Source organism: Hippichthys cyanospilos, chromosome 10, assembly GCF_059441005.1.
Source record: "Hippichthys cyanospilos isolate Australia breed blue-spotted pipefish chromosome 10, RoL_Hcya_1.0, whole genome shotgun sequence".
Classification (NCBI taxonomy): Eukaryota; Metazoa; Chordata; class Actinopteri; order Syngnathiformes; family Syngnathidae; genus Hippichthys; species Hippichthys cyanospilos.
Window position 1 is genome coordinate 8,340,725 of NC_142378.1, and position 26,762 is coordinate 8,367,486.

The 26,762-nt window shown below is 39.7% G+C and overlaps 1 protein-coding gene across 1 annotated transcript; it reads left to right on the top strand.

Moving 5' to 3' along the window:
• The first annotated feature begins 1,597 nt into the window (after positions 1-1,597).
• tnfaip8l1 (tumor necrosis factor, alpha-induced protein 8-like 1) lies at positions 1,598-25,989 on the top strand. The gene is made up of 3 exons (XM_088426549.1): positions 1,598-2,005; positions 19,332-19,611; positions 22,770-25,989. Exons 2-3 carry the CDS (start codon positions 19,340-19,342, stop codon positions 23,056-23,058), a joined length of 561 nt encoding a protein of 186 aa, XP_088282675.1. The 5' UTR covers positions 1,598-2,005; positions 19,332-19,339; the 3' UTR covers positions 23,059-25,989.
• Positions 25,990-26,762: the final 773 nt, after the last annotated feature.

Here is a 26,762-nt window from a genome sequence, read left to right on the forward strand (position 1 = left end):
GTTGAAGCTGCAGTTCAACTAAATATAGAGTGTGAGTATTTAGCCATCTCTGATGAAAGGTACAGTCTAGACAACTGCAAAGATGGTATATGGTACTGTATTCTTGGGTGGCGATAAGTGGCATTTAATTGCGGTTCATTTAGCGTGGACTGTGATTGCCAGAGTGTGGTTCAATTTACAAAGCTGAGCCATTAGGCACTGTGATGACATTTTCTATCAACAGCAAATGAAAAAACGGTCATTACATGAGATGGATAAATACGGGTGGATTTTGCTGCTTAGTTCATATTATACAACTTAAATTATATTACATGAGGGGTGGCACTCCTCCGGAGGTCGCCATGTCTGTTATAGCTACGGACAGCCGGAAGTATTGTGTGTATTGTTGCATTTACCGTAATGGCCCTAAAGCTCCCATGGTTGCGTGCGAAAAAGTACACTTACTCCCTTGAAGCAGCCCGCACCATATACTGAAAATTTGCTACTGATAGATTATTTATTTTGATGCAAAGTTTTTTTTTTTTTTTACAATATGAAACTGTGGTAAATAACAACATTTTACAAGCAAACCAGGTTCCCTTCATTTTTTGCTCTGTGTCAAGATTTAAAGTGTAAATGTTGTCACGTAAATGATTCCCAACTAACACCTCAATAAATTGTTATCTTATGGGAGATTGCTCCTGTTTTGGTTCTAAGTGAAATCGTTCTCTGTTGCATACGTATTTATGCAACTATTTGTGTATCTATTTGTCTGTATTTGGTACATGCAGCGTCCACTTCAACCTGTGGGCCTAGAAGGGGGCTCCTCCCACTTATGGTCCCTTCTGAAGGTTTCTTATTTTCCCCTTATTGGGTTTTTGAGTTTTTCCTTCCCTGTCTGGGAGCTTTGACAGGGGATGCTGTTGTGTAACTTATACTGAAAAGATGTCTCTGTATGACTTCCTTTTTTCGAAAGAAGTCTCCACATGACCTCTTTTCATCGGTGAAGCCCTTTGAGACTTCGGGGATTTAGGGCTATACAAATAAAATTTGATTGATTGATTGATTGATTGATTGATTGATTGATTGATTGATTGATTGATTGATTGATTAATTGATTGATTGATTGATAAGTGAAGGGATGAGATTCAGTTGCTGTTCAGGGCGGGGACTGAATTTTTTCACGGTGGGTTAAAAACATGCTGATTGTAGCAAAATCTTGTACAATCCTAAACTATTTGCCTTATAGAAAGCTGTTTATCTTTAAAGCATTATAATGAAAAACTAATACGTGATTGTATGTTGGTGCACTTGATAAATTAGGTAAAAAAAAAAAAAAAATCAAAGTGGCCCTTGCATCCTTTGAGTTTTTTCTTATATGGCCCTCTGAGAAATAAGTTTGGGAAGGATCAAGAAGCGCCCAAGGTCTAACAAATGATTATGTGTAAAGGGAAAAGCCCCTTCTCACAGTTCCTGCTCATTGTTCCCCTCACCCCGTTTCTTTTGGGTAATTTCCAGCCCTGGGACCGGGACCTGGACCTGGACCTGGATAATTGCTGGAAACCTCCATGGGGGCAGGGAATCCGCTTGACCGTCAATGCTCCTTTCTTTGGGCCTGATTGGGCCGTGCCAGCGGCCTTGTAGCGGCCCCATTGGCCCAAAACCACATCAATCTACCCATTTCCAGGTCTCCCCTCAAGTTTGAAACTTTTTTTTTTTTTTCAAACTGGAATCAGGTTACAACTAAACGAGCTCTGGCAGCCGAGCTCACTCGCGGCCGAGGGAAGAAAACACTCTTTGAATAATTCACACATCTGTTCCTGGCACACGGTTGTAAGAGAGAACAGGAAAAGGAGCAGCCGAGACGACATCAAACCGAGAGACAACAAGCAAAAGGCGGCCAAACATGCTGTGAAACACCGTTCCCCACTTCGTCCGGAGGGATGAAGACCAGATAGATAAAGTTGAGATCAGTTTGCCTTGTGTCCCTCTGACCGCTCCTGTGTGGACACAGAGAGCGTGCAAGGTGAGTCCCTCGTCTCGAACTTTTTAATGGTCGAGCGCTTTTTAATGAAACATTTCATTAACGGACTGAAAAGGCTTGCCTTTGTAGGCTAGGGTCATCTAAAGTCAACCGCTGTCAAACGAAGCCCACTTTTTGACACGGTCGAGCATTTTAACGGGGGCGTCGTGTTTTGTGACTGTTTTAACAAGTTAACGGCATTTTGGGAGCATATCGGCCGGGACATGACAGCAAAGTGTCACTAAGTCGTTTTTTTAACATTACATATGTCGAAGACATACTTGTAATAATGCCGAGAGGCAGGTATTTACGCTACTTCGGTTGTACGCCCAAACCTTCCGTGAGTTAACTGTTAATGCTGAAAAAGTTTCCACGCTATTTTGTTTGTACTGCTTTTCATGCTGTGCAGCGTGTAAAATGTTTTTGAATGCTCCGCGATTATCATCAGTGATGCATGGAATAAAAAAAATACGAGGTGATTCAATGTTCAGTCAAGAATGCACATCAGTTCTTCTGTGTGGCACAATAAATAAATAATAAATAAATAAATAAATAATAAAGGTTCAGTCGATGCTTCGTCATTCCACACGTCAGTGTTGATAGTAAGGGTGCCCCGATACAACTTTCTAACTTCCGATTCGAGATCGATATTGCGACCTAGAGTACTTAGCGTTATCGATCCGCTATATGATATCAGTAGGCATGACATGTTTTAATTAATTAATTCCTTAATTAATATTTTTTAGGAATAATAGGTATGGGTCAGTCAATGGAATGGTACAACTTTCGTTTCAACTTTCATTTTTGTGTGTTTTGTTGTCGTACATGGAGAAACGATGTGCCATGTTTTTACAAAAATGCAAAACAAAACAATTAAAAAAAGGTGAATTTCGTAGCAAATAACATGGGGAAAAAAAACGTCACCTCTTACCTTTTCTGTAATATTAGTGTTTTCATCACGTGATCCTCTCCAATTGGACCGTACCCAAATGTTAGGAGAGGTTTGATTAAGTGATACTATTCAATGGGTAATAGTCAGCAAAGGTATTTATGAGAAAATAAAATTATTCCAGATATTTGGATGACATATTTTACATTAAACATGAACTTTCACTTCCTTTAAAATTATTTATATAAAAGAATCAATTAAAAACTCGTCTATGTAGGTGATTATATCTTTTGGTATTTGGAACGTAGACTGATATTATCCAATGCTGTGTTTTGGACTGATATCGAACCCATATTTGATATTAATAACTAACCGGAACACCCTTAGTTGTGAGTCGAAAACTTTTATGATGGCTGATTGTCCAACCAATTGTTTGGTTTCAAAATATTCCCATTAATGGTATCAGTCATAAAACATAACAATGTGAAGGCTGACAATCAAGTATTAATCAATATTGTTGGTGAACGCTAAGTCAAATTTTACACCAATCTGTATCACACTATTTGTGCGTAGATTCAAGCATTCACAATATTTCCATTCTTGACTGTGTAAATGGTGAGAACTGAGCATTCATTCCTGCCTTCCAGCAGCCTTATTTTTCATTTTCATTTTTTTGACAGCCCCTTTTTTGGATAAATGCCATGAGTCAAGCATTTTTGGTTCATGCTGTTCAGAGTCACATAGGGTTTCAGAGACCTCAAAGAAAAAGTCTTTGACATCATCTCTTTGACAGATTTAAGTGGTCAAAAGAGAGAGACTGGAGGCGTATTTATTTGCCTGAAATGTGGGTCTACTCCGATACCTTGTAGTCCCCAATTCAGAAATGTATTTTTCCAGTTAGAAGCACATTTTTTTGCACTTTCATGCAATTTCTAAAGGAATTGCGTATCCTAGGGAAACAATAAGTTTTGGTTATATCCATAGCTCAATGTGGATGTGAATCCCTAATGAGTGCGTGGCAGTTTTGATAGGTCTTGATAGAGAGTGCTGGGGGCAGATGTCATGTATTTTTGTGTTATGGGGAAATGAAAAGGGGCGGGTGCAGAATAAACTGTCAATGACTATGCTCTTATGTTGACTTTGAGGGAGTTTGCTTTGATTTTCAGCCCACCTTCTATTAGTTGTTTTTTTTCCAAATACATAAAAACATGTCATTGTCAAATGGTTTGCCATATTTCACTTTTTAGTATGTAAAGGCTGGGGGGGCCAATATTTCAGACAATAGATGAGTCAGACTGCAGAAGGAGATGCCTATTTTGTATTGCACAAGGCAGTTTATGTTTCGCATTAGGCGTTGCAAGGAGCTCACAGGAAGCGGAGGAAATGCAGAAAAAGGCTAGTTTCGAATAAGCTTTCCTTGCTGTCGCAGGCTGGCTAATTTACTGCGTGTGTTGTGCACTAAGACTAAAAGGCTGAGACATGTGTTTTGAAAACACTGATATGTTTTGTAACACATTGCAGTGTTTACAATGTAAAGCTCCGTTCCAGAACAAGGCTGATGTGTGGATGAATGGCTTGCCTGTGCAGCCCGGGGGTTTGGGCGCCTTGCAGCCCACGTTATCTTGCACAGGAGCAACAGACATGTCTGATGAATGATGGCTTTCGACTGAACTTTTCATATTACCTGCAACAAAAGTTAACAGCGAGGAGTTTCACTACCTCTCTCTCTGAATTTCCCATGCTTTTTCTTTTTGACATTTATTTTGCTATTATGGTCAACAAGCCACAAGGTGGAACAAAATGTCATGAGAGTCGGAGAAGTGATTTCACAGTCTCAAAATAATAACAAAAATATGAGTCAACAATTTCAATGCAGTCGCAGAGGAGCAAATGCCAAAAAGCCTGTGTTCCAGTCGTCTCGTTTTATACGTTTGGGAGAATCTGGTTTCGGGAGTTCCTTAAGTTGTTTAGTTTAGAGGTGGGCATCGGAATCGATCAACGGCTTGTTTGAAAGTGATTGTCACCGAGTCTTGAAACAGCTATCAGTTTTTCCATGCGGCTCTACAAAATTTGCAGAATTACAAAAATTGATTACTTGGTCTGCTGGCCTCTTTTTTTTTCTGTTTCACATCACATTACCCCATTAAAATTGTTGTTAAAAAAAACAGCAGGATCTAGTTGAAGCAAAATGAAATGCACTTCTTGACTACCACCAGTAGAGGCACTGTTGTTTCAGTCTCGACTAATTTGTTGTGACATCATAAAAGAAAGTATATTCTCAATAAAACATTGGCAAGCAAACAGAACATTAACTCATTCAATGCCATGGACGTACTGTACTTTAGTATTAAATCGATACTTAATGGAGGACATTAATTTCCAGATATTTAAGTATAAAATTGATACTTAATTTAATGTATGGACTCTTAAAAAAATGTCGAGTTAATAGATAGATCCTCTTATCCCATTCAAAAATAAATCAACTAATTGATGGTTAATTTTAAGCAGCATTTGAGAAATTGTCCTCCCATCAACATATTTATCGGGGATGAGCTAGTGATATCAGGCTGATATCTAGCCTTATTGCAGGGTATCAGTACTTGCAATGAACTTGCACATCGATGGAAAATTGCTGTTAATTTGATTACACTTTAAAGTAAAGCATGGTATTGAAATTTGTAGGTCTTTCTGTACAGTTTTCTTTTAGCTTATTGGAGGGAGAAAATTTGGTGTATCAAAAGTATTAGTGGTATCAATAGTTGGTATTATTGATTCCTCAAGCAACTACTCATACTTGCATCGGTCTTAAAAAAAAAATGATATCAAACAGCCCTAACATTTATGAACATGATTAAGTGAATGGGTTTTACTCTTGTACCAGACAAAACAAGGCGTACTTTATTTATTTTAGATTAAGTAAGCGAAAGTTATTTAATTTAACTGACCATGCTGTAATAATTATGGTTAAAAAAAATGTCGATTTCCCATTACTCCTTGACACTTTAAAATGATAAAAGTGGAGTACACTTCAGCAAAAGTGCAATTAATCTGTTTATTTTAGATTTCATCCATGGATGCTTTTAATGAGCTTTTTTTTTCCTTTACCTATATTAATCTTAGATTTGCGCTTGAGCTTCCTCGTTGTTCAGGCACAACATAATTCTGGAAGACGATAAATAATGACGTGCAATAATGAGCCGTTAAGACTTAACAGAATCTGGTTGGTGGGTCTCCTCTGAGTCATTGAAGATGCTCCCCTCTGAACGTCTTCAAGAACAGGACAATAAAGTCACAGCACCATACTGTCCCCATGTGGCGTTATTATCATCATTAAAAGCAAGGTGTGAAAGTGCTGCGGTAGTAACACTTGAGATATTGTTGTACTAGCCGAGTGCAATCCAAGCTAAGTTATTGACCGGACAAGTTGAGGTGTTTGACCCAGTTTTACTAGCTTGCAAAGTTCAGCGGCTGGTCTCCAGTTTCCAAGGAAACTCAAAACACCGACACAATGGCTACTGTATCGTTAGGAGCAGAAGTTGCAAGAGGTGATAGTCAGTCAGTTAGACAAACGTATCCAAATATCGCCCCAGCTCCTGTTCAAACAGTAGACTTTTCTCAACAGTGGTCTTTCAATGAGCTAGTCCTGGTTCTGGTTGTCTGCATTTGCGCAAATAGAAGAGGGTCTCAAATGTTTTAACGGAAGCAACGATATCAATTTTGGGGCCCGACAGACTTTATCAGCCAATTATGGCCCTTCACACATAGCGCAAAGATAATCACACTGCAAATGTGTTCTGGTTGTTTACTTTGATACACGAAAGACACTTCGCAGAGTCATAACTTACGACGCATACTGTGGATTTAAATACATCCGTAAATATATGTTGAAATTCACATCTTTGTTCCATGGTTCACCTAATCATTGACAATTAAGAATATCTTTGTTTTGAATGACCCATTTCATGTCATAAATAATGGCACCGTTGTTATATGTAAATGGTTAAAATATGTGGAGTACAACATAATCGACAAATATCTGCCATTTGGTTGCTTGTTTTAGGCCAATGTTTGAAGGTCTATTATCTGCTGATGTAATTGGTCAAGCCCTATTATTTATGACTGCTGTTGGCCCCTGAATGATGAAAACACACATATAATTGATGGCCATTTACGCCAAATGCGTTTGGGATAAACAAATGTTATTTTGTTCATCATAACCCTTATGGCCAGTTAATCAGTAATTGTTTTGACCAAAAATTTGTATCTGTCTCAAAAAAAATCTAGCTATGGTCGGAGCCTAATCGATTTTTCGTTAAAGTTTTGTTTTGCCATTCAAAGGCATTGGAAAATACAATTACAAAAGACATATATTGATAATTGATCATTGTGTGCGTGAGTGAGGAAAAACCTCTTTTCCAACATTAATAATAGCTTTCAGTGCTGTTCTTTACATATCTTTTAATCAAAACATTACATTCAGTTCTGATGAAACTGCTGCGATGGCAACATTCACACGGATCGCTTTGAAGGGATTTGTTTGGCACACAATCTACCGCTATCTTCATTAAGGACGTAAACTAGTCTAGTCATCAATTTGAAGCTTTGACAAGAGATATTTGCAAGATTTCATGGCTGCATTATCACGAATGCAGCCGTCATGTTGGTTTATATTAGGCCAGTTGAGGACAAGTTTCCTAAATGGATTATCCGAGGAGTAATTATCCGTAAATCTCTTTTGTAATCATCATATCTGAAGGCGTTGAATAGCAAATAATTTGTTTTTACTCAATGAAATCTTTCTTCCAAGAAGAAATGATATTTCCAAGTCATCTGAACAAATAAACATTTACTGCCTTATTTAAAGAGAGGAAAAATAGCGGCGCCCATAAAAGCCCTGTAGCCCGAGGCCCTGAGCTTAGACCAGATACGTTCGAATTTAAAAGCCGACATTAACGAAAAGAAATCACGTTATATTTTTTCTTAGGAGGAAATACAAAATGTCTCACCTGTTCCACACCAAATGTAATCTTGATACCTTTGGGCAACATGCAAGTTTGATCTGAATTTACACCCTCTTCCGGTTTCTTCCCGGCAGTCAAACCGATCAAAATCCAAATGATATACTACGCCAGTAATTCACAGTTGATTAGTCATGCCAGTGGCTAATTTATGGAGTGGTGAGACATAACAGCCGCGTGACCTTTCTGTCCCGGTCGTGTAAAAGCACTCCTTGCTGTTCTATTAACCAACTTAACAAATTAGGCTGTGTGGGCTGGAGGTGAGGTAAAATTAGTCATTATGTGACTGGCTTCAGCGGTGGCCTTAATTAAAATGTCATTGGCCCGGACATCAATCATTCTCCAACACCGATATGAATTCAATTAATTGTTGGGCTGCCACTGTTGCGTATTATAATGTAAATAATGCGAAATTCAAATTTAGACTTGGCAGTCAAAGAAGGGAAAATGTTTACTGTATGTGTTCCGCAAATCAGCCCAGAGTGCGCATTTTAATGCAAGAACAAATGTCAGCCGATGTTGTTTTGACCCTGGGCTATTGCCGTTTATTATACATGCATATTCCTGACTTATGTTCCCACATTAAGGCCTTCGGCTCACAGCCGCTATCACGCACCGGGTTTGCTGAGCCTCCCATCTTTGCGTCAACCTGTTGCCGCAGACCTCCCTTTAACTTGCCCTTGGGTCTATTTTGGGCCAAATCGCCTAGCTGAATTATTAATCAGCGAGCCATTATATGCCTTTGTTTTAATAATTAATTGTTCACGGGAATGTGTCGCATCATGAAAAAGGCGCGAGGGTTCTGATTGAGAGCCTGCCGGGTCGCATAAGACTTGACAAGACCGCGTGGGAAGATAAGAAAGCGGCAAATAATCGGCGTGCTGCTTTCAAATCACGCATGTTGAACAGCGCCCCACACGCGAGCACCTTTCAAGTAATTGCACGAATGTTGCGGCGGCGCACGCATGTATACCGCCCCGGCTTACGCAATGGGTAAAACGCAGCATCCGCAGAGAAGCCCGTGACAAAAAGTTGACGAGAGATGAAATTTCAGCCGGCTCTCATGCTCACGTCCTGCTGCTGGCCGGGCTCGTTTGGAGTGCTTACTTGTGAACACAAAGCACGGATGCACCTTTTATATAACTAGCACGATTGTCTATTGTTTCTCTCCACGCGGAGAGGGGGATTATGTCATGCGGCCGGGGCAGCAGCTTTCGGCTGGGAGTTTTCTCATTCAGGATTTCTCGCTTGAACTTTAATCGCGATCAAACATTCAGGCTCACTCTCGGCGCTTCTAATCATTGCACTTATCCCTCAGCATAATCCGTCAATGTGAATTCCAAGTTCAGTCGGTCCGTTCGATATATACAAGCAAAAGCCCAAAATGTTCATTTTTACAACTGGCATTCATTCAACTCGACCCGTGGTCAATAATCGTCCATTGCACTTAGGACATAATTCTGTGAAGGCTTTAAATTTCAACATATAGCAAAAATTCACGCCAGGTGTTAACATTTTTCTCAGTACAAAAATTGTGTTTTCCCCAAGTTCAAAAAATGACACCCCCAAATTTTCCATTGATTATTTCTTGCACTTTTTGGACAAGCTAGTCCTCCTGTAATTTTTGACTAATTCTCACCATTATGACTTCAACGTATGGCAAAAATTAATGCCGTAAACATGTTGACATTTTTTCTCTGTCCAAAAATGAAGATTTCACAAATTTCACAGTTTTATTCCACCCACTAATTCTCCACATATTAATCTTGTACTTTTATTTTGTCATGCTACTCCTTCTGCAGTTTTTTAACGTATTCTCTTAGTTCTAACTTCATTTATATTGCAAAAATGTATGTCAGGAGTAATAACATTTTTCTCATTCCAAATGCTTTTTTTTACCCCCAAAGTATCCATTAATTCCCAGTGAGGTCCAATCAGAAATTGAGCTCATTTTATTCATTAAGAATAATTTTCACCTATGGCTGTGCAATATGGCCAGAATATCTCTCTCTCTCCCTCCCTCTCTCTCTCTCTCTCTCTCTCTCTCTCTCTCTCTCTCTCTCTCTCTCTCTCTTCAATCATTGTTGATGATTACGGTTTTATTCAAAGTAATAAACAAAATGTTTATTGAAAAGTTTGATTCATTCAAAAATAGATCCAGTGCAAAATGTTAGGAAAATGAAATTGTCTCTCGTTTTATTCCTTACTGTCTTTAAGAAATACTTTCCCAACACGCTGGACACAGAGTAAATATACTCGAGGAAAATTAACAATCAATCTTGAACCAATTAATTTAAATGGGCTGGGAGGATCTCTCCAACGTCCGGTTAATGTTGCCTCAGTGGAGTCATGCCATAATGTGGATGTAGCTCAGTCTCCTATAGTGTTTATTGTTCCGCTTTAGATAGCACGTTAGTTGATACTGAATCAACCGCAGCAAGGAGCACACTCCATTTTTTTCGGCGTTGCTCAAGGATACAATTAACTAACAATTAATTCCGCAATTAGCAAAATTCCTTTGATCCGTTAATGTTATGATGCCCTTTTCTGCCTATAGATCATTCGACTTGTCAACAATTTCATTTGATTATAGCCTCATGTTTTCCGAGCTAGGCCCTTTTGAAGCGTTTCCCCGAGGGTTTTGATATTTAAATTTAATAATCAACATGGAAATGGTGTGTGTGTGTGTGTGTCGGTGGCTTCACAAAAGCCTGCCTCAGCTCTTCTATGATTGTGATGATTGGGTGCGTCTGTTGAGCTTCTTGACATTTTGCTATTTCGTATTTATCAGGCGATGTTTCCTAATGTTTTTGAAAAGATGCTGAACAAAGGAGGAGTGATTTTATTTTGATACACCGGGGCTGAAAAAACAAGATTTCAGCTGACCTTAATATGCCGAATTCATCCGTTAGCAGAAAAAAGGGTCGCTGTCAGCAGCTGGTTATCGGCTTGTTTGTGTTTATGGAGTGCATAATTTCGAAATGATTTATGACTCTTGAGAATGTTATAGCAGTAAATCCTCCTAAACACAATATTCCCCGCTTCAACGACTGACGTCTCTCTCAGGGTCATGGTGTCCTGGTCCACGTGACTAGACTTCCCCAAGATTTCCCCCAAGAGCATTCGAGTGGTGACATTTGCCATCAACCAAATCACTTGTAGCATAAAGCGTCATGGAAAGTTCTTCAATCCTTCCCCGAGTGTTTGTCGTGGCAAAACGCAAGAGGGAAACGTTCTTTATTGATTTTGTCCTTATGCTGGTTGGTTTTGAGCGTCCATTTCATCGACTGGAGGCTTTCTGCCCTTTTGTCACCTCTCATACCTCTGTGGAGCTCTGATTGACGCGCAAGTGTGTCTGATGCAAACGGAAAATGCTTGTTCTGCTTTGTGCTTCATATTTGAGTTCTGCTCACATCCTGGATCCCAAAATATGAGCAGCCAAGAGTGTTTTTTTTTTCCTATCTCTCTTTTTGCAAGACGTGTTGTTTTTGGCACAGCTACCGTTTTTATTTTTTTTCTCTTCTTTTCTTACCTCACTTGACCGGTAAGCCCGGCTTTTTTCACTGCCTTTAGCAGGCTGTCTGCACCTGCATGAGGGTGTGAGTGTGCGACCCGGTTTGCTGCACTATCACAAGACTGCCAAGACATCCCTACGTGGGAGTTCAGGTATCACTTCCATGAATCGTGTTTTCGGAACCATTCTTTTAACTGTGTACACATCTGTATCTGTGGGCTGCTGCTGTTTGTTTTTATGCCATTTTGACGTGAGGACCGGGGTGATCGTACAGGACAGGACTGAATAGTATCTCCACCATCTTGCAGTGTGATTGCATTTGAATTCTACTGCTACTGCAGAGGCTTTGAATAAACTGAAGCACCCTGAGTTCAGACATAGTGGAGACACTGAGAGGACGTAGTGGTGACATAAACGAGACATTGTGAAACCTTAGTGGCAACATTGTAGCGTGAAGCAACTGTGGAGACGCTAAGGGCATGAGGTGGGGGCCACTATGAGGGCATCGAGACACAGCGGGGACATTAAGGAAACACTGAGACATAGTGACATTAAAATAGACAGACATACAGTTTCAATAGTTTGAATTTCTTTACTCTTATTTAGACCATTGGAATTTAAAGGTATTTTCAACCGTTTGAATGGCATTGTAAGTGTGTAGTGGAAATTTGTTGATGGGATGGAAATATCTGTGGCTAATGGCCCTCACCAACTGGAGGATGACAACTTGGATAGGCTGTGTAAATATTTAGATATAAGTATAGTAGTTGTACCGAATTGTGCATTTACATATTAATAATTTAGTTTTACAGATCATTAACAATGGGGGAAAATACAAAACATTTATTTGTAAAATATGGCGCACACATCGGCGGTGTGGCATCAGCTGCTGGCGCCTATGACTCCTGAGCACAGATGGCATTGTTCCCCACACACGGGACTTCTTCGTTGTAACTCCGACAGCGCCTCAGCATTGGGAGTTGCATTAATCATCGTTTTGGGATCATGTGGCTATTCAAGATGGTGACCTCAGAATTGGGCTGTAATTACCAAAAATCCAAATAGGATTGAAATTTATAAGGATAAGAATGAGGTGTGTCAGAGAAAAATAACCTACAACGCACTAGGTATTATGTGAACAATATTTTCCATTGCACAATGACATTGGTAATGAAAAGTGATTTTATTTTAAACAGCGCTGTCTTTTCCTTTGTTCAAAGCGAAGTTTCTTTTCATCTCATCTTAACCCAAAGATGTAGTCTACAAAAATAAGGAAGTGATATATTGGTTAGGATGTTATAGTTTCCAAAGAGGCCAAAGTTTTAGGGACACTGCAGAGAAATCATGTAAAAAAAAAAACAAACAAAAAAAAAAACAGCCGCTTGATTGTCATATTGAACTTCCAATCAATAAGTCTGAATCTTTCTAACCTTTTGGTCATGCACATGCGTAAGCAAAAGGGCGGAACTGCAATAGCAGTATAACTGCATTAAGCTAGTCAGTAACCGCCAATGTTTATTTCTCGTTTTTTTGTCGTTACAAAACAAAGTTATTTTTCACACAACCTTCTTCAAAAGCCAAAAGCCACTGTAATGTTCTGGGTTGTATCAAATAGACACTTTGATACTTTTATCTTTTATTTGGAATTTAACTCATTCAATGCCAGGGACTTACTGTAATTTCACGTTTTTGGGAGTCTGGACATTAAATCCCAGATACGTAAGTATTAAACTGATACTAAGGACATTAATTTCCAGATACTCAAGTATTTAACTGATACTTAAGTATCTGGGATTTAATGTCCAGACAATTAAAAATAAATGTGAAAATACGTCCCTGGCATTGAATGAGTGTGTGAAAATACGTTCCTGGCATTGAATGAGTTCATCGGTCACCATGTCGGTCTCATTTGCACACATTCTGGAAGCCTTTCTCTAACTACAAATCCCATCATGCATAGCCTTACCCTTCTGAGCTACAGCAAGTAACGAAGGACAACAAAATATTTTGTATTCCAAACGCAACAGCCTTCACCCAAGCATCGTCCAGGGTGAGTCACGTCATCGTTAACAATATAACCGTCAATCAAAGCTCTCCTGTTTTCAAGAAGTACAGGTATCCAGCAATTATGGAATAAGATCTCGTCTTTCACTGCAGTTGAACGAATCTACAGATGCGAGTGACAGAGACCAGTTGTGCATTTTCATCCGTATGCTGTTTACTAAAGAGTGACATCACAAAACATTGTGATGTCACCTTCCTTGGGCACATCTAGAGACATTGCGGTGACACAATGGAGAGATACGATAGGGAAGAGGCTCCAGCGATATTATGGGGGTATGGGCGCACGGTGGCGATTTTGTGGGGACAATCCATATAAAGTGGAAATATTCTGGGGACAATCCATATAAAGTGGAAATATTCTGGGGATTCTTCAGCCGTTTTGATGACTTAGTGGGGACAACGTGGTGACAACGGGGTTCTTTTGGGGACATTTTGAGGGACTATGGACTGGGAGTCAGGTTCACACCAATTGCCAGATAGTAGATGTTTGAATTTGGCCTTAAACACAGTCATGCTGTGAAGTCACCAGAAAAGTTCCTCCATCCAAAGCCTTTTCATCATCCTGAGTGCTTGTCCCATGGGGTATTTTTTTTTTCCCCCCCCATGAAGTCTTTACTTTTCTTGCCATAGGGCGATAGATGAAGGGAAGCAAAAGCCATATTGGATCTTATTCCATCCTGGCAATATGGAACCTGACACGTTACACTCTTAGGTTGTATTTGTGACTACGAAACCCCCTCCTTTTCTTGCCCGATTTTTCTGTTGCTCATCAACAAGCTTTACGGAGTTGACAGCTTAGATGACAGCGGTCCCTGGCGAGGAAGCATTAAACGGAGCAATGTGAATCTTAAGAGACGAGGTTGTGCAAACACGATCCATTATCGCGCCTTCTGACGCGATGATTCATTCGTCGGTAAGGCTGCGGAGATAAGGGTAGTACTTAGCCTAAGTGTGCCAAAAAGCGACTCCACTTTAGTGATTAAATAGAGGGGACGCTGACTTATCGTGTGTAATGAAAGCAAATTCTGTGTTTTTGTTTTTATGTCAGTCAGATCATTTGCTTCCTCCCTGTTATCTGTTTCACGCACATTGCATCAGTGCAGGATATCCGGTAACAAGTGCAGCCTGATGCCGAGGCGCTAGATGATCTTCCACCAGCGCATGCAAAGAGAATGGAGAGATTTGAAAGTGGATTCAGTGGGAGACTGTATATAAATGACCCCCTCATTCAAGACAAGGTTTCCCCCCATGCTGGCTGAGAATTGATATGTCGCACCTGACCCCAGCACCGCTACCATTCAAGCCCTCCTCTCAAGTTATCTACCCCCCTCCCTTCGCGTCTTCCTCCCTGGGAAGCTTCCTGCTGACACTCTCCAAGGAGTCTTATTGATATTCTTCGAGAGACATCGCAGTGAGAGAGAAGCAATGAAAGTCACACTGAAGCGCTACCTTCTAGTACGGACGGCAATCGACCGATCATTTGGCTGTAATATCTGTCTCAAACATGCGCGTTGATGGAGGCTTTGCCGCTGCTTGAAAATGACATGCGTGTGAAGGGAATGTGTGCATGACTCCAATATTGACAAAATCGTTACTTCAACCGAGGCTCCTACACCAAACAATGTTTAGCATGTCAGGGATATATCAGGCATATTAGATCTAAGCCTGTTCTACATCTTTGGCCCCAGGGAGGCCCAGCATATTTCTTTCGCTTCTTTGCCTTTGCTGCTTGTCTTTGCCGTTGCACGCAAAGCTGCATATTAACACTTTGCTCAGCGCCTTGCTTCGAAGGGTACTCTGTCAAGATTTTGCTTCTCCGATGACGGTGCTTTTACGCTCGTATCTGGACTCACGCCTTCAAATTGTTCAATGAGTGAGCTTGTGAACTCAAAAAAAGAAAAAAATCCTTTAGTTCCGTTGGATTTAGTTAAAGGGATACTAAACCTCTTTACAAATTTTAAGAGGCAAAAATGACTTTTCATGTACAATTAATACCGGCTGAAACACATTTTTCATGGCTGACTTCTTTTCTGGGTTTGGTCATTGACTTTAGCAAGCTGAGCCTTGATTGGTTGTTATCGCGTGGTCATTGTCAGTTGACAGCATGTGAATAGTATGATTTTAAATGTGTTAGATGTAAATGAAAAATAGTTTTGTTTTCAATTTTATTATAGTCCATACCATTTTACTTTGTGAAAATGGACAGATACATTTAGTGTCCCTTTTTAAAGGGGTAGTGTGTAAACAAAAATAATCACGTAAATATTGTATGTCCCACTCAAGTCTCAACACAGTTCTGATTACTCTATGTTTCAGATGATAAAGCAGACATAAAAATCTTAATTTTCTCCAAAATTGACATTGTGCCTTATAATCAGGTGTGCCTGATTGATGTAGAATTGAATTTGGATAAAATGATTTCCCTTAAAGAGACAATGTGTAAGATTTAGACCATTTTTCCTTAAAAAAAAAAAAAACAACTAATCCCATCAGGAATGTGTGACTGTCGCTGCACAAACCAACGTATTTTTCAGACTATAAGCCCCAATTTTTTGTTCTCATGATTTGATTCCTGCAGTTTATAGTACAGTGTGGCTTACCTGCAGGGTTTTTTTTTTTTTTTTCACTCGGAGACAATCAAATGCGTGTATCTGTTCAAGGTGTCAATTTATGGAACAACCATGAAATAGAACTAAAAAGATGTGGCTGTGTACAAAAGGTTTTGAAAACCTAGTGTTAAAAATATAAAAAAATTATTGATACATGTATAAATTGAATAAGATCTTGGATAAAAGTTTGTGACATAAATTTCATATACAGTATATCAATTATTTGCAATGTGTTAATATGTTCACTAAAATAATCAATTAAATAAGCCGACAATGGAAGTAATGATTTTGAGTTTGAACTGCTATTTAACTGCAGAATTGTGTTGGTGTTATGCTGAAAATATCCATTCGTCCATCCATTTTCTATTAATATGTTGCTGCTAAACAAAGCAGGCAATTAAAAAAGGTTTTACATAAGAATGTTAAAAATCAAAAACTTCCAGATAGTATCTTTCTGCCTAAATATCTTACAGCTTGCATCTTATAGTCCAGTGCGGCTTATCCGTGGCAAAAATGGTTTTATCGCTCAATTTTCGCTGGTGCGGCTGAAAAACACAGTCGTTAATTGGAAACTATCCGTAACCTAGAATATCTTGTGTCAGTATCATCATAAGGACGCCGATTTGAGGTATAATCATGATCTCTTGGTATCCATACCGTAAAGTAGCGGTAAATCACAGTCCAGAAAGTGAAACCGAAATGGACCGGTTTTCTTTATTTTGAGACCCTGAAGTCAGCTGTAAACTTCCACATGCAGTAGAATTCCACCATCTCTGCACCTTTTTATTCATTCTCTTTGTGCTGACATTGAAAGGCCCTTCAGGGAAAAAGACTTTTGGTTGCCTATTTATTTTCATGTACTATCCTCGGAGATCTGTGCAGGTTATAGAGGGAGTTCACAGGAAAACAGATTCATTTTATTTTTCACAAACACAATGTACAAACCTGAAGGGATGACCCGCAGAACGCTTTGAGTCACAGCTGCCGGGATGATGAGGGCTGCGGTCTCATTTGATTTGGGAGATGGAGGTGGGGGGGGGGGGGGGGGGGGGGGGGGGGGTCGTGGATGCTGGCAGACAGCACTGACCCTCACTATTTCCCAGCCTTGCTATTTTTGAGTCCGCATGGTGTGTTACCATACTGAAGTGGTAGCGTCCATAAATCAGGCTACGGAGAATGAGTGACGTTTCGGTCTCCGGCTAAGTTCCCCTCGCGCAAGCCTCACAGTATGTTGAGGAGATGAGATGTCCACATGCATTATGATTCCTTCTTCTCTAACTAGCTTGTAGGCCATGAGCCAGAAGGTGGCAGGGTCTCATTTGAAAGCTGTCACCGCTCATTATCTTATAAAGACGAAAGATTTCGCCTCGGCACTTTATGCGGCGCGTTATTTGCATCAGCCTCGCACGTTGCAATTCTCAAGACCCGTTTCTACCGCTCTGCTCGGTTCCGGTTTCCTTCTCTGTGAGCGCGTTGGAGGGTTTGGGATTTCATTACGTTTCTTTGAGGGAAAATTCATCAATTTTACCACTTGCTTTCCAAAATAGGTTTTTGTATTAATTTTGGATGGCACTAAAAGGGAGTGATAATCTCCCAATTATTTGCACGCCGTGTAAGAAATGCTCTAGGTGATATACTATTTCACTAGTCTGCAGCAAACTTTTTAATCTGAAGCGCATGAGCCAGCTGCAGCCAGTAATAAACTCCATTTTACCTCATCATGGTAGAACAACAATCAATTCTATACGACGCAATTCTTCACGATCAATCGACAAACGAATCGATCCTTCTCTGTCAAGAATTGGGAAAGGTCCCAAAATATCTAAACTTGTATTTTTTTTGGCTTTGTAAAACCTCACTTTGGAGCTGGATCCATTGATTGGTCAGCATAAACCAGCATTTTTTTAATGTAGGGCTGAAAGCAACAATTATTTTGTTCATTTAATCGCTGACTTGGATTTTAAAAAATGTGTATTTAAAAGGACATTTTAAATTGACCACAACAATGCACTGACAGAAATTGATTTTATTCAGAGACTGGTTTGGTACATAAGAGAAAAGTCAACACAAAGATAATAAAAAAATGCACTTTCATGGAGGCTAACAGAAATTGGATAATGTTTATGTTCGAAAGGTAAAATTCAACATTTGGGAAATTTGAGTTATGTGAACATTTCATGGATTATCGATTGATTAGTACTTGATTTATAGCATTTCCTCTAGGGTTATTTTTGAGCAGCGAGGATAGGTGTTCCATGAAACTTGCCGTGTTTGATAACCACCACCTCAAAACCTTGCTAGCGTCATGACCATTTGCCGCTGTAGTCATTACACCTCAAGTTTTATGTTTAAAACAGCTAAGAAAACAATTGTCGGCTATAGGCCAAAAAATGAAAGCTGTCTTTTTTATAGCCATTGATATATTCTTTTCTTTTTTTTTTATGTTTTAATGGACTTGGAAGAATGTCCTTCAGGTAATGGTTATGCTGCTACCCATAATGATGCAATGCTGCCTCAAACCTTCTGTTTTTGTTTCCGCACTTATAAAAACGTGTGTCAGGGTACAACAAAATGTGTTCAACAAAGGTTGCAATGTTGTCAAAGCATTGGATTTCTATTTTATTGTGAAATGCACTGACAGCTACAAGCACCTGATTGCGTTTATGCAGAATTGATTCAAGTCAAATTTTCTCTGCGGATCATTTGCTGAAAACATTAATTATCCAAGGTTGTTGGCACTTAAATCAAAGGGTGCCAAATTGTTGACGGAAAATGAAATGCATTGCTTTCTCTCTCGTGCACACTCCTCACAAAAGAAATGTTATTCAAATTTCAGGCGAAACTGCGGGATGAACTTAAAAGGCACCATAACATTTAAAGAACTTAATTTGACCTTCTTTAAGCCTTTGAATGCAATTGACTAATTTTGAGATCAACGGAGCTATTCGAAAAATGTGTTTTTAACATTCTCAAAGACATCCATTTTTTTATTTTTTTTATTTTTGCTAATTTGTGACTTTCCGTATCATTACATCTCCAGCAACCTGCTGATGACAACCCTGTGTCATTCCAAGCTTACTGACCTCTTCCCTCTGAGAACATCCTCTCATACCACACACTGGCCAAGCTACTGTTGATTCATTAGGTGTCATCTTGGTCTCAGTTCAGTTATAACTGAACCAGAAATTGTATTAACCCACTCCGTATGTACCAATTTAACTTTCCATTTGTCCAGGGTTAAGCATGGACTCTTTCAGCACAAAGAGCTTGGCCCTGCAGGCGCAGAAGAAGCTGATGAGCAAGATGGCCACCAAGACCATGGCTAACCTCTTCATCGACGACACCAGCAGCGAAGTGCTGGACGAGCTTTACCGGGTCACTAAAGAGTACACCCGAAACCGCAAAGAATCCCAGAAGATTATCAAGAACCTGATTAAGATGGTAGTGAAGTTGGGAGTGCTCTACAGGAACAACCAGTTCAGTGGCGAGGAGCTGATCCTTGTGGAGAACTTCAGGTGGGCACCAAGATTCACTAAGGATTTGAGAAATGTCTTTGTTAGTCTGTGTCACTATTTTATTAATTGTCTTTTTATTTTTTGAGAACTGGGACGATACACTTGGGTGAATTTAGTTGTCAATATATGCCCAAACATCCATTTTCTATCTCAAGTGTTAAAAAGTCATCTTAAAATGGTGAAAATAAACATTTGGGCCTTTATTTTAGTGTTCAAGTGCAGATTCAACGCATGCAGTCTAAACGTAAGCCTGGGTGGGGTTTTCTCTTCTTATAGTATTTTGCTGGACTTTGGTAGAATCGGGTGGAACGGGGCGTTTGCGATGCTGAAACCAGCGGAACCTCAGCCGATCCTGACGTTGTCCCTAAAGTAATTTGTATTGGGATAAGGTTGTGAGAGAGGCACGCCGAGTTCTACGAAGCACAAGTGGATTCGCTGGTCCGTGCGTGACGCAATGGCGCACATTCACACAGCTGAAACCTTCTTGTGGTGGATGACTTTGAATGTGATAGCATGTGCATGCTTTGAAGAGCACTTTGCAACCACAACCGTGCTCCTCCCCCACTCCACCCGTAGTTGTGTAGTGCCGTGATGATCACGGCATGCCATTCGAATATTGAGTTTAATTACCTGATTTAGACAGATTGTTCTTTATATTTGATTGATTCGCATGAATGTAAACGTTATCATATGATAAAATAATTCGGGTGGATTGTCACAATGTTTTCAAATGTTGACCACCTCCAATCTTGCTTAATCACTCCCCAAGCAACCTCACTGTGCTATTAAAACATTTTTAAAATGATCCATCAATTATATTTCATTCACTGAATTGATTTTCAAGAATATTTTGGAGAAATCAACTGTGCACTATTTATTCTACATATAATGGTTTGCAAAGGAGTCACCATAACATTATTTGGCAAAATGTTGCCTCATGTTCCGACCAATTTGTTCTTAATTTGAAAATAAAAAGGTACTGTTTCTGTCACAGCAATAAATTACATTTGAGCTACCTGCAGAAGCCCTTTTGAAATCTTACAATACCTGCCGAAGTGCCTTCATGTACCCCCAGTGACACACATACACCCATTTGAGAAACGCTACTGTAGAAGAACGTTATAGTACACTGGTATGTTCTATTTAAAGCATACATTCCATCTATTATTAGAGCTAATAATTCTACAGTATATAGAAATATGAACTAAAACTGTGTTATTAGATACCACTGAAGCTTGCCAAGCTGAAAAATATATGAACTGTATTTTTACATGTGTTATATTGTAGAGTCAGCTTACTACAGCCCCCTTTCTTTTCCATACTTTGACTCTTTCTTGAACTGGTCTTGTGAGATCATATCAAAATCAGCAAGCCAGTAGTGATATCCCTGTGCGCTTATCTGTAAACGGTGCAAGTCAACCACGATAGCATATACTCTACTGATGTTTTCAGTGGGTTTTACAATAGGATTTGACTTAATAAGTGCACCATCGTACGATTTTTCTGAGTTTGATCCGTCACTTTGCTTTGTGTTGTGAGCCAAACCTGCGCCCAACTAATATCGATTATCGTCATTTTAATATCAATCATAATAATGGTGATTATACGTTCTTCCTTTATCGCACAGCCCGAACTGCGAGGTGAATGTTTGAGGTAAAACCTCAAGTTAATATATTGGACAGGTGTACTATAGTTAAAAAACAGTTATAACATCGTAGTTGTTTAGAAAAAAAATTTCTGAGCTTCTCTCTTGTGTGTGTGAATGTAAGTTATGCCCCATCTACTGTCTTCGCTAAACATTGACTTTGCTTTATCTGGCTGCTCAAGCAGATGTTTTTGTCTGACTTCATTATCCTCTGATTTATCTGAACAGGACCCCCACCCCCCCACCCCACCCCACTCCAAAACATACACAACTGTTTGTGCAGCCGTTATCCAACAAATCAGAACACTCAGTGAAGATATTTAAGAACAGTGATCCCAGTTTGCATCACTTAATTTTTTTTCATGCCACTCCACCAGAGCCCAGCTCTTAAAGGTACAAACATGTACAAAAATACTATGCATACGGTATTTTCGACACGCTTGCCATCAAATAGGTTAACATTGTGTTTGAAAATTGTTTAATACTGTCCCGAAACCCTGCCTATTCATTTGTGTCCATGGCTGTGTCCATGTTGCCTCAGCAAGACAGCAAACCTGATTACATCCCACCCAAACAGGAGACCTCATTGGATGTCCCCTACAGAGCACACTAGGACTTAGCAGGTTAGCTCACATGAGTCAAACGATATTGACAAAAAGTGAATGTTGACTACAGTGGACACAAATGAATAGACTGGGTCTTAAAATTTAGTCTCTGCTTTGTGTAATATTTTATGTTTTTTAGTCACACCTGATTTTTAATTCCTAATTTCATACTTTATGTATTGTATTTTATACATCAAGCATCGCTCTTGCAAAACAAAAGTCAGTCTCACTCTGAAGTGGACACTCTTTGCTGTAATTGTGTTTTGGCATCATCTACTGTTGTGGGTGGGAGGGCAAATCCAGGGGCAGAAAAAAAAACACAAAAATGGAAGAGTGCGTTATTGCTAAAGTCAAATCCGAAAAGCGTCCCAACAGCACCTTTGAAAAGGGTAGATTTAAATGCATTCTTCATAAGAAGGTGCTTGCTTACTGCAGAAGCAGCTCAAGTTTAGCCTACCACATCAATGCAACGCACCCAGCTGCGACTGCACCCACAGTTAACAATAGCAACAAAGACGTTAATGTTTCGAGCCATAGCAAAGGTTTTTGTTAAACTAAACTGGACAACACCATGCATTTGAGCAAGTCTGATGGACATGATGGATAATGTTTTATTTTAATGCTATTTTCTATTTTTTTTAATTGTCATTCTGCCACAAAAAGACAATAAGTTCATATCATCTGTTTTGTTTTTTTTCTTGTATAACGTTTTAGATGAGATTTAAATTAATTCGATCATTTAAGTGCACATCTTGATTTTTTGTTTTTTTTTTTTGCATGGATACTTTCTTTTGGTGTCCAAAGTTTGATCAAGAAAAGAGCAAGGCAGCAGTTTCTATTTATAAGCAAGTGATGCGACCGTGTCAGGATGCGACTGACAGCCCCTGTCTCTTCTTGGCGTCTCCCAGGAAGAAAGTCCACACTCTGGCCATGACGGCGGTCAGTTTCCACCAAATCGACTTCACCTTTGACCGCCGCGTCATGAGCGCCCTGTTGAACGACTGCCGCGAACTTCTGCACCAGGCCATCAAACACCACCTGACGGCCAAGAGCCACTCGCGCGTCAACCACGTCTTCAATCACTTCGCCGACTGCGACTTCCTGGCCGCTCTCTACGGGCCCTCGGAGGTTTATCGCGCTCACCTGCAGAGGATCTGCAACGGCGTCAACAAGATGCTGGACGAGGGAAACCTCTGACCTCTGCTCGAGGCCCCTCTCCTTCACACCCCACCTCACATCTTGAAGGATAGTTTAAGGTGACAATCGTAAACTTTTACCCGCAATATTTGGTTTGTGCGTGCCTTTTAAACATAACACTGAAGTGCTTTTTTGGGGGACCCCAAATTTTCTCTTTTTTTTTTTTTCTTTTTGCATTGTCTCAAAGCAAAGAAAGTCCATACAAATGAATGTAAAACAAAAGCGTAAAAGAGCCAGTGCGCCTTCAACACCTTCCTACTCAATCCAAGGGCGTAGTGCTTGCTGTCTCACTCAGCTGAGAAGAAGTGAGTCCCGGAACAGGCAGTTTTATCTCGGTAAACAATGGCTTGGAGTGGAAAGAAATGTTTGTACCATTTTCAAATAAAAGCTCTTTTGTATATATCTTTAAACTACTATTGCACTCAAGCCTGAATAAGCGCTGTACTGTACTGTACTTTTTTTTCTGCATTAATGCAACAATATGAACCAGAGCAGATTAATCCTGCTTAGCCTGCATTTAAACATCTAAACATCTTAGCTTTGTAGTGAGGCTGGGCTTTTTGTTCCATAGTCATCAATAAAGCCTCTTGTTGTTATTTATTTTTTTTTAACTTTCTGGTTCCTAGCCAGCACAACAAAGATGCAGTATTTGGGTCATAGGGGACCTGGAATATAAAGGAGTTGACGCTGTGTGTGTGTATAGTCTCGGCGCTGACTCAGATGGATCTCTCAGTGAGTCAACATTGTGACTGTAAATGATGACGCTATTTTCACTTCTACTACCTGGATTCGCTAATGGAAAGTCACAAATGTAAAAGTAGGAATCCATAAGGATGAGTGCTACTTTTTCTTAAATATTTAACCACAATTCATCCAGTCGTAGCTGAAAAACGCAAGATTCTTTACAGACTGGTTTGCCAACCACGCTAAGTTAGCTTGAAAGCATTTTTCTGTTGGTTGCTTTCGGCCTCGATAGGTAAAACCGGCACAGTCAGTTGTATGCGATTAAGACCAAAAAAAAAAAACCCCTAAAACTATTTTAAAAAAAAAACCCTAAAACTATTTAAAGCAAAAATAACAATGGGTTGATCAAACGGTGACTACTCATTTGTAGCGGCAAACACCCGGCAGTCTTACTGTTAGCGTTTTGCTAACAATGCTAAGAGCATATTTCCTTTGGTTGAACTTCCCATATAGAGATTGGCAGAAGTTGCAGTTTTATGTGGGGTGTAACAAAAATTGGGTACTTGATCTGAAGTGCACAGAGATATAAGAATGGAGAATGGCAACCGGAGCTTAGCTAGCACTAACGTTTTAATGCCAATTTCCGCTAGCTGCATTTGCTAATGGGAGGTTACCATAACAAATGTAAACGTTGTGATTAAATAAAGATTATTACTACTTAAGTTTTCCTAAATATTCTCTCACAATTCAGTTGTAGCCAAAACAGAAGACTTCTTACAGTCCAGTTTGCAAACCATGCTAAGCTGTGCTTTGTTTGTTGGTAGCTATCAAGACGTTTTGGTAAAAATTGCACAAATTCAGTTGTATGTGAATAAGATAGAATGTGTGGAAAAAAGCAAAAATAGTGGATTGATCCGACAGTGACTCTATTGGAGGTGAAAACACCAATTAGACTTGCAAGTAAACCAGTTTGCTAACCAGGCTAAAAGCAGTCTAGGTCTGGTTCTGGGGGCCTTGATCCGAAGTGCACAGATATAAGAATCATATATATGGTGACAAGCTAGCACTAACACTCTAAAGCCAATGGTAGGGCAAGCTCGCTTGTCATTTTTTTTTTCTATTATTCTGTTTAGCAACCCTCACCCCCACATTTTTTTCAGTTTGACTCCCAAAAGGACCACAACTGTAATAAACCGCGAAATCTCATCCCTGCTCAATAATCAACATAATAGCTTCTAATACTGCTGACCCGATAGAATAAGGGAGACTTTTTTTCGGTACCTACCCCAAGTTTGGTATTACGGGTAGAGGAAGCGAACACGTCATCATGACATTGTGGGAACAGCCTTGCATCATATCTGGTGTGAAATGCGAACTGGCATTTTATTGTCGCGACGGGCCCGTGGAATCGGTTGGGCTTGATTTGGCCACAAGTTCCAAAGAAACAAACTAAAAGGCACGCCGCGTGCTGAAAAAGCTCGCCGAGATAAAAAGAAGTGTCGCTACTTGTGCAGCGTAAAGATAAGCCACGTAACTGGCACCTGATTGTTTCACTGTAATTACAGCGCACCGCTCCGAGGTTGTTAGAACGTCCTCAGCCCGGGCCACTCTATTTCTACACAAAGCCGCCTCACCTCAAACTCTGCACGCTGTTTGCACAGCACGTCACTTAATGCAGTCAAAGGACGTTTGTTGTTTGTCTTTCACAAAGGAGCGTCGGCTAGTCCGTAATGGCCGTCTTTGTTTTTCCATCACCCGAGTCCGTCCGTGAGATTGCTCTGCGCCTTTCTCTAATTTGGTATTCCGCCGGTGACTGAGTGAGCGTGTGCGTGCGTACCTGTGACAGAATTGGAAATTGAGCCGTGTAATAAGCGCCCTACGTTTCCTAGATAGGATTGCAGAAACTTTAACTTCCTCTAACTCGGCCTGTTCTGCCAAAGAGGAGGAGGAGTACGAGAGCTGTTGTTACTCGGCACGTCTCCTCTTCCTGGGGAATCGTTCACAAAACAGTGCGCACTTGATTATCATAACACTCAATGACGAAGACATGTGGGGCTTGTGTTTTCAGCTTTTTTTTTTTTTTTGGGAGGCCATCTCAGGGTTCTCTTGTTTATCAAACCAGGATAGAAATATGGTCTGCAATGACTTCTTTACTGAAACTTTTCATACTTTCCTTGAGACATTTTTACTGCTATCGTGAAATGTTGTTCGGTTGTTGTTTTGCAAATATATATTACTTTTCTTAAAGGTGGCTTTTCTTGTCTTCTTTTAACTAATTGTCAATTAACAACATGCAATGGCTCAGTTTCAAACTAGGTCGTGACCGGACGATTTTGGCTCTTAATAATGGCTAAAAATAATGCTCCAAATGTAGTGTAGTTTCAATAAAATATTTGTTCAGGCACTCAGATGGTTTTTTTTCTGATTTAGACTAAGCTGTAACCTGTATAAACGCTGTAAAAAATAATTAACATTTGTTGAAAGTTGATTTTTTTTTGCTTTTTTTGTTCATGTTAAAGTGGTACGGTTTTAAACAAATTTGGTAGATAATAATCTTATTTAAAATCAGTGCGTTGAGTGGGGAGGGGGCGCCAAAAGATTTCTCTTTCCTGGGGGGGGTTTGGCAAAATATAATTGAGAAGAAGCGGCCTAACCGTTTGTGGCAGTTGTATTCAAGTAACACTATCACTACTATCACAAATAAATCCATATCAAAACCTCATATCCTCAAATTTACATCATAAAATTTGTTTATGCTCATTTGGTGCACCTGTCATTCAAAACTAAGCAGATCTTTATTTTTTACAAGCATGCATTAGGTGAGCAATGCAATGAAAGACTTGACACATTTACTTACAACACTAAATCACAGTTTACTTAAAAAAAATGAATACAGATTGCAACAAATCAAGCATAAGTGTGTTAAATATGACACCCATTCAACTATTAGTAATATCAACACATGAGAAGAATTAATGTCCTCATAACGTAATTTGTTGATGCATTCTGTGAACCAAAAG

What these genes read in the sequence shown, in the direction of transcription:
- tnfaip8l1 (XM_088426549.1), top strand. Translation starts at nt 19,340, where the DNA reads ATGGACTCTTTCAGCACAAAGAGCTTGGCCCTGCAGGCGCAGAAGAAG. An exon ending in ATCCTTGTGGAGAACTTCAG is followed by an intron (nt 19,612 to 22,769) that starts GTGGGCACCAAG and finishes GGCGTCTCCCAG; the next exon opens with GAAGAAAGTCCACACTCTGG.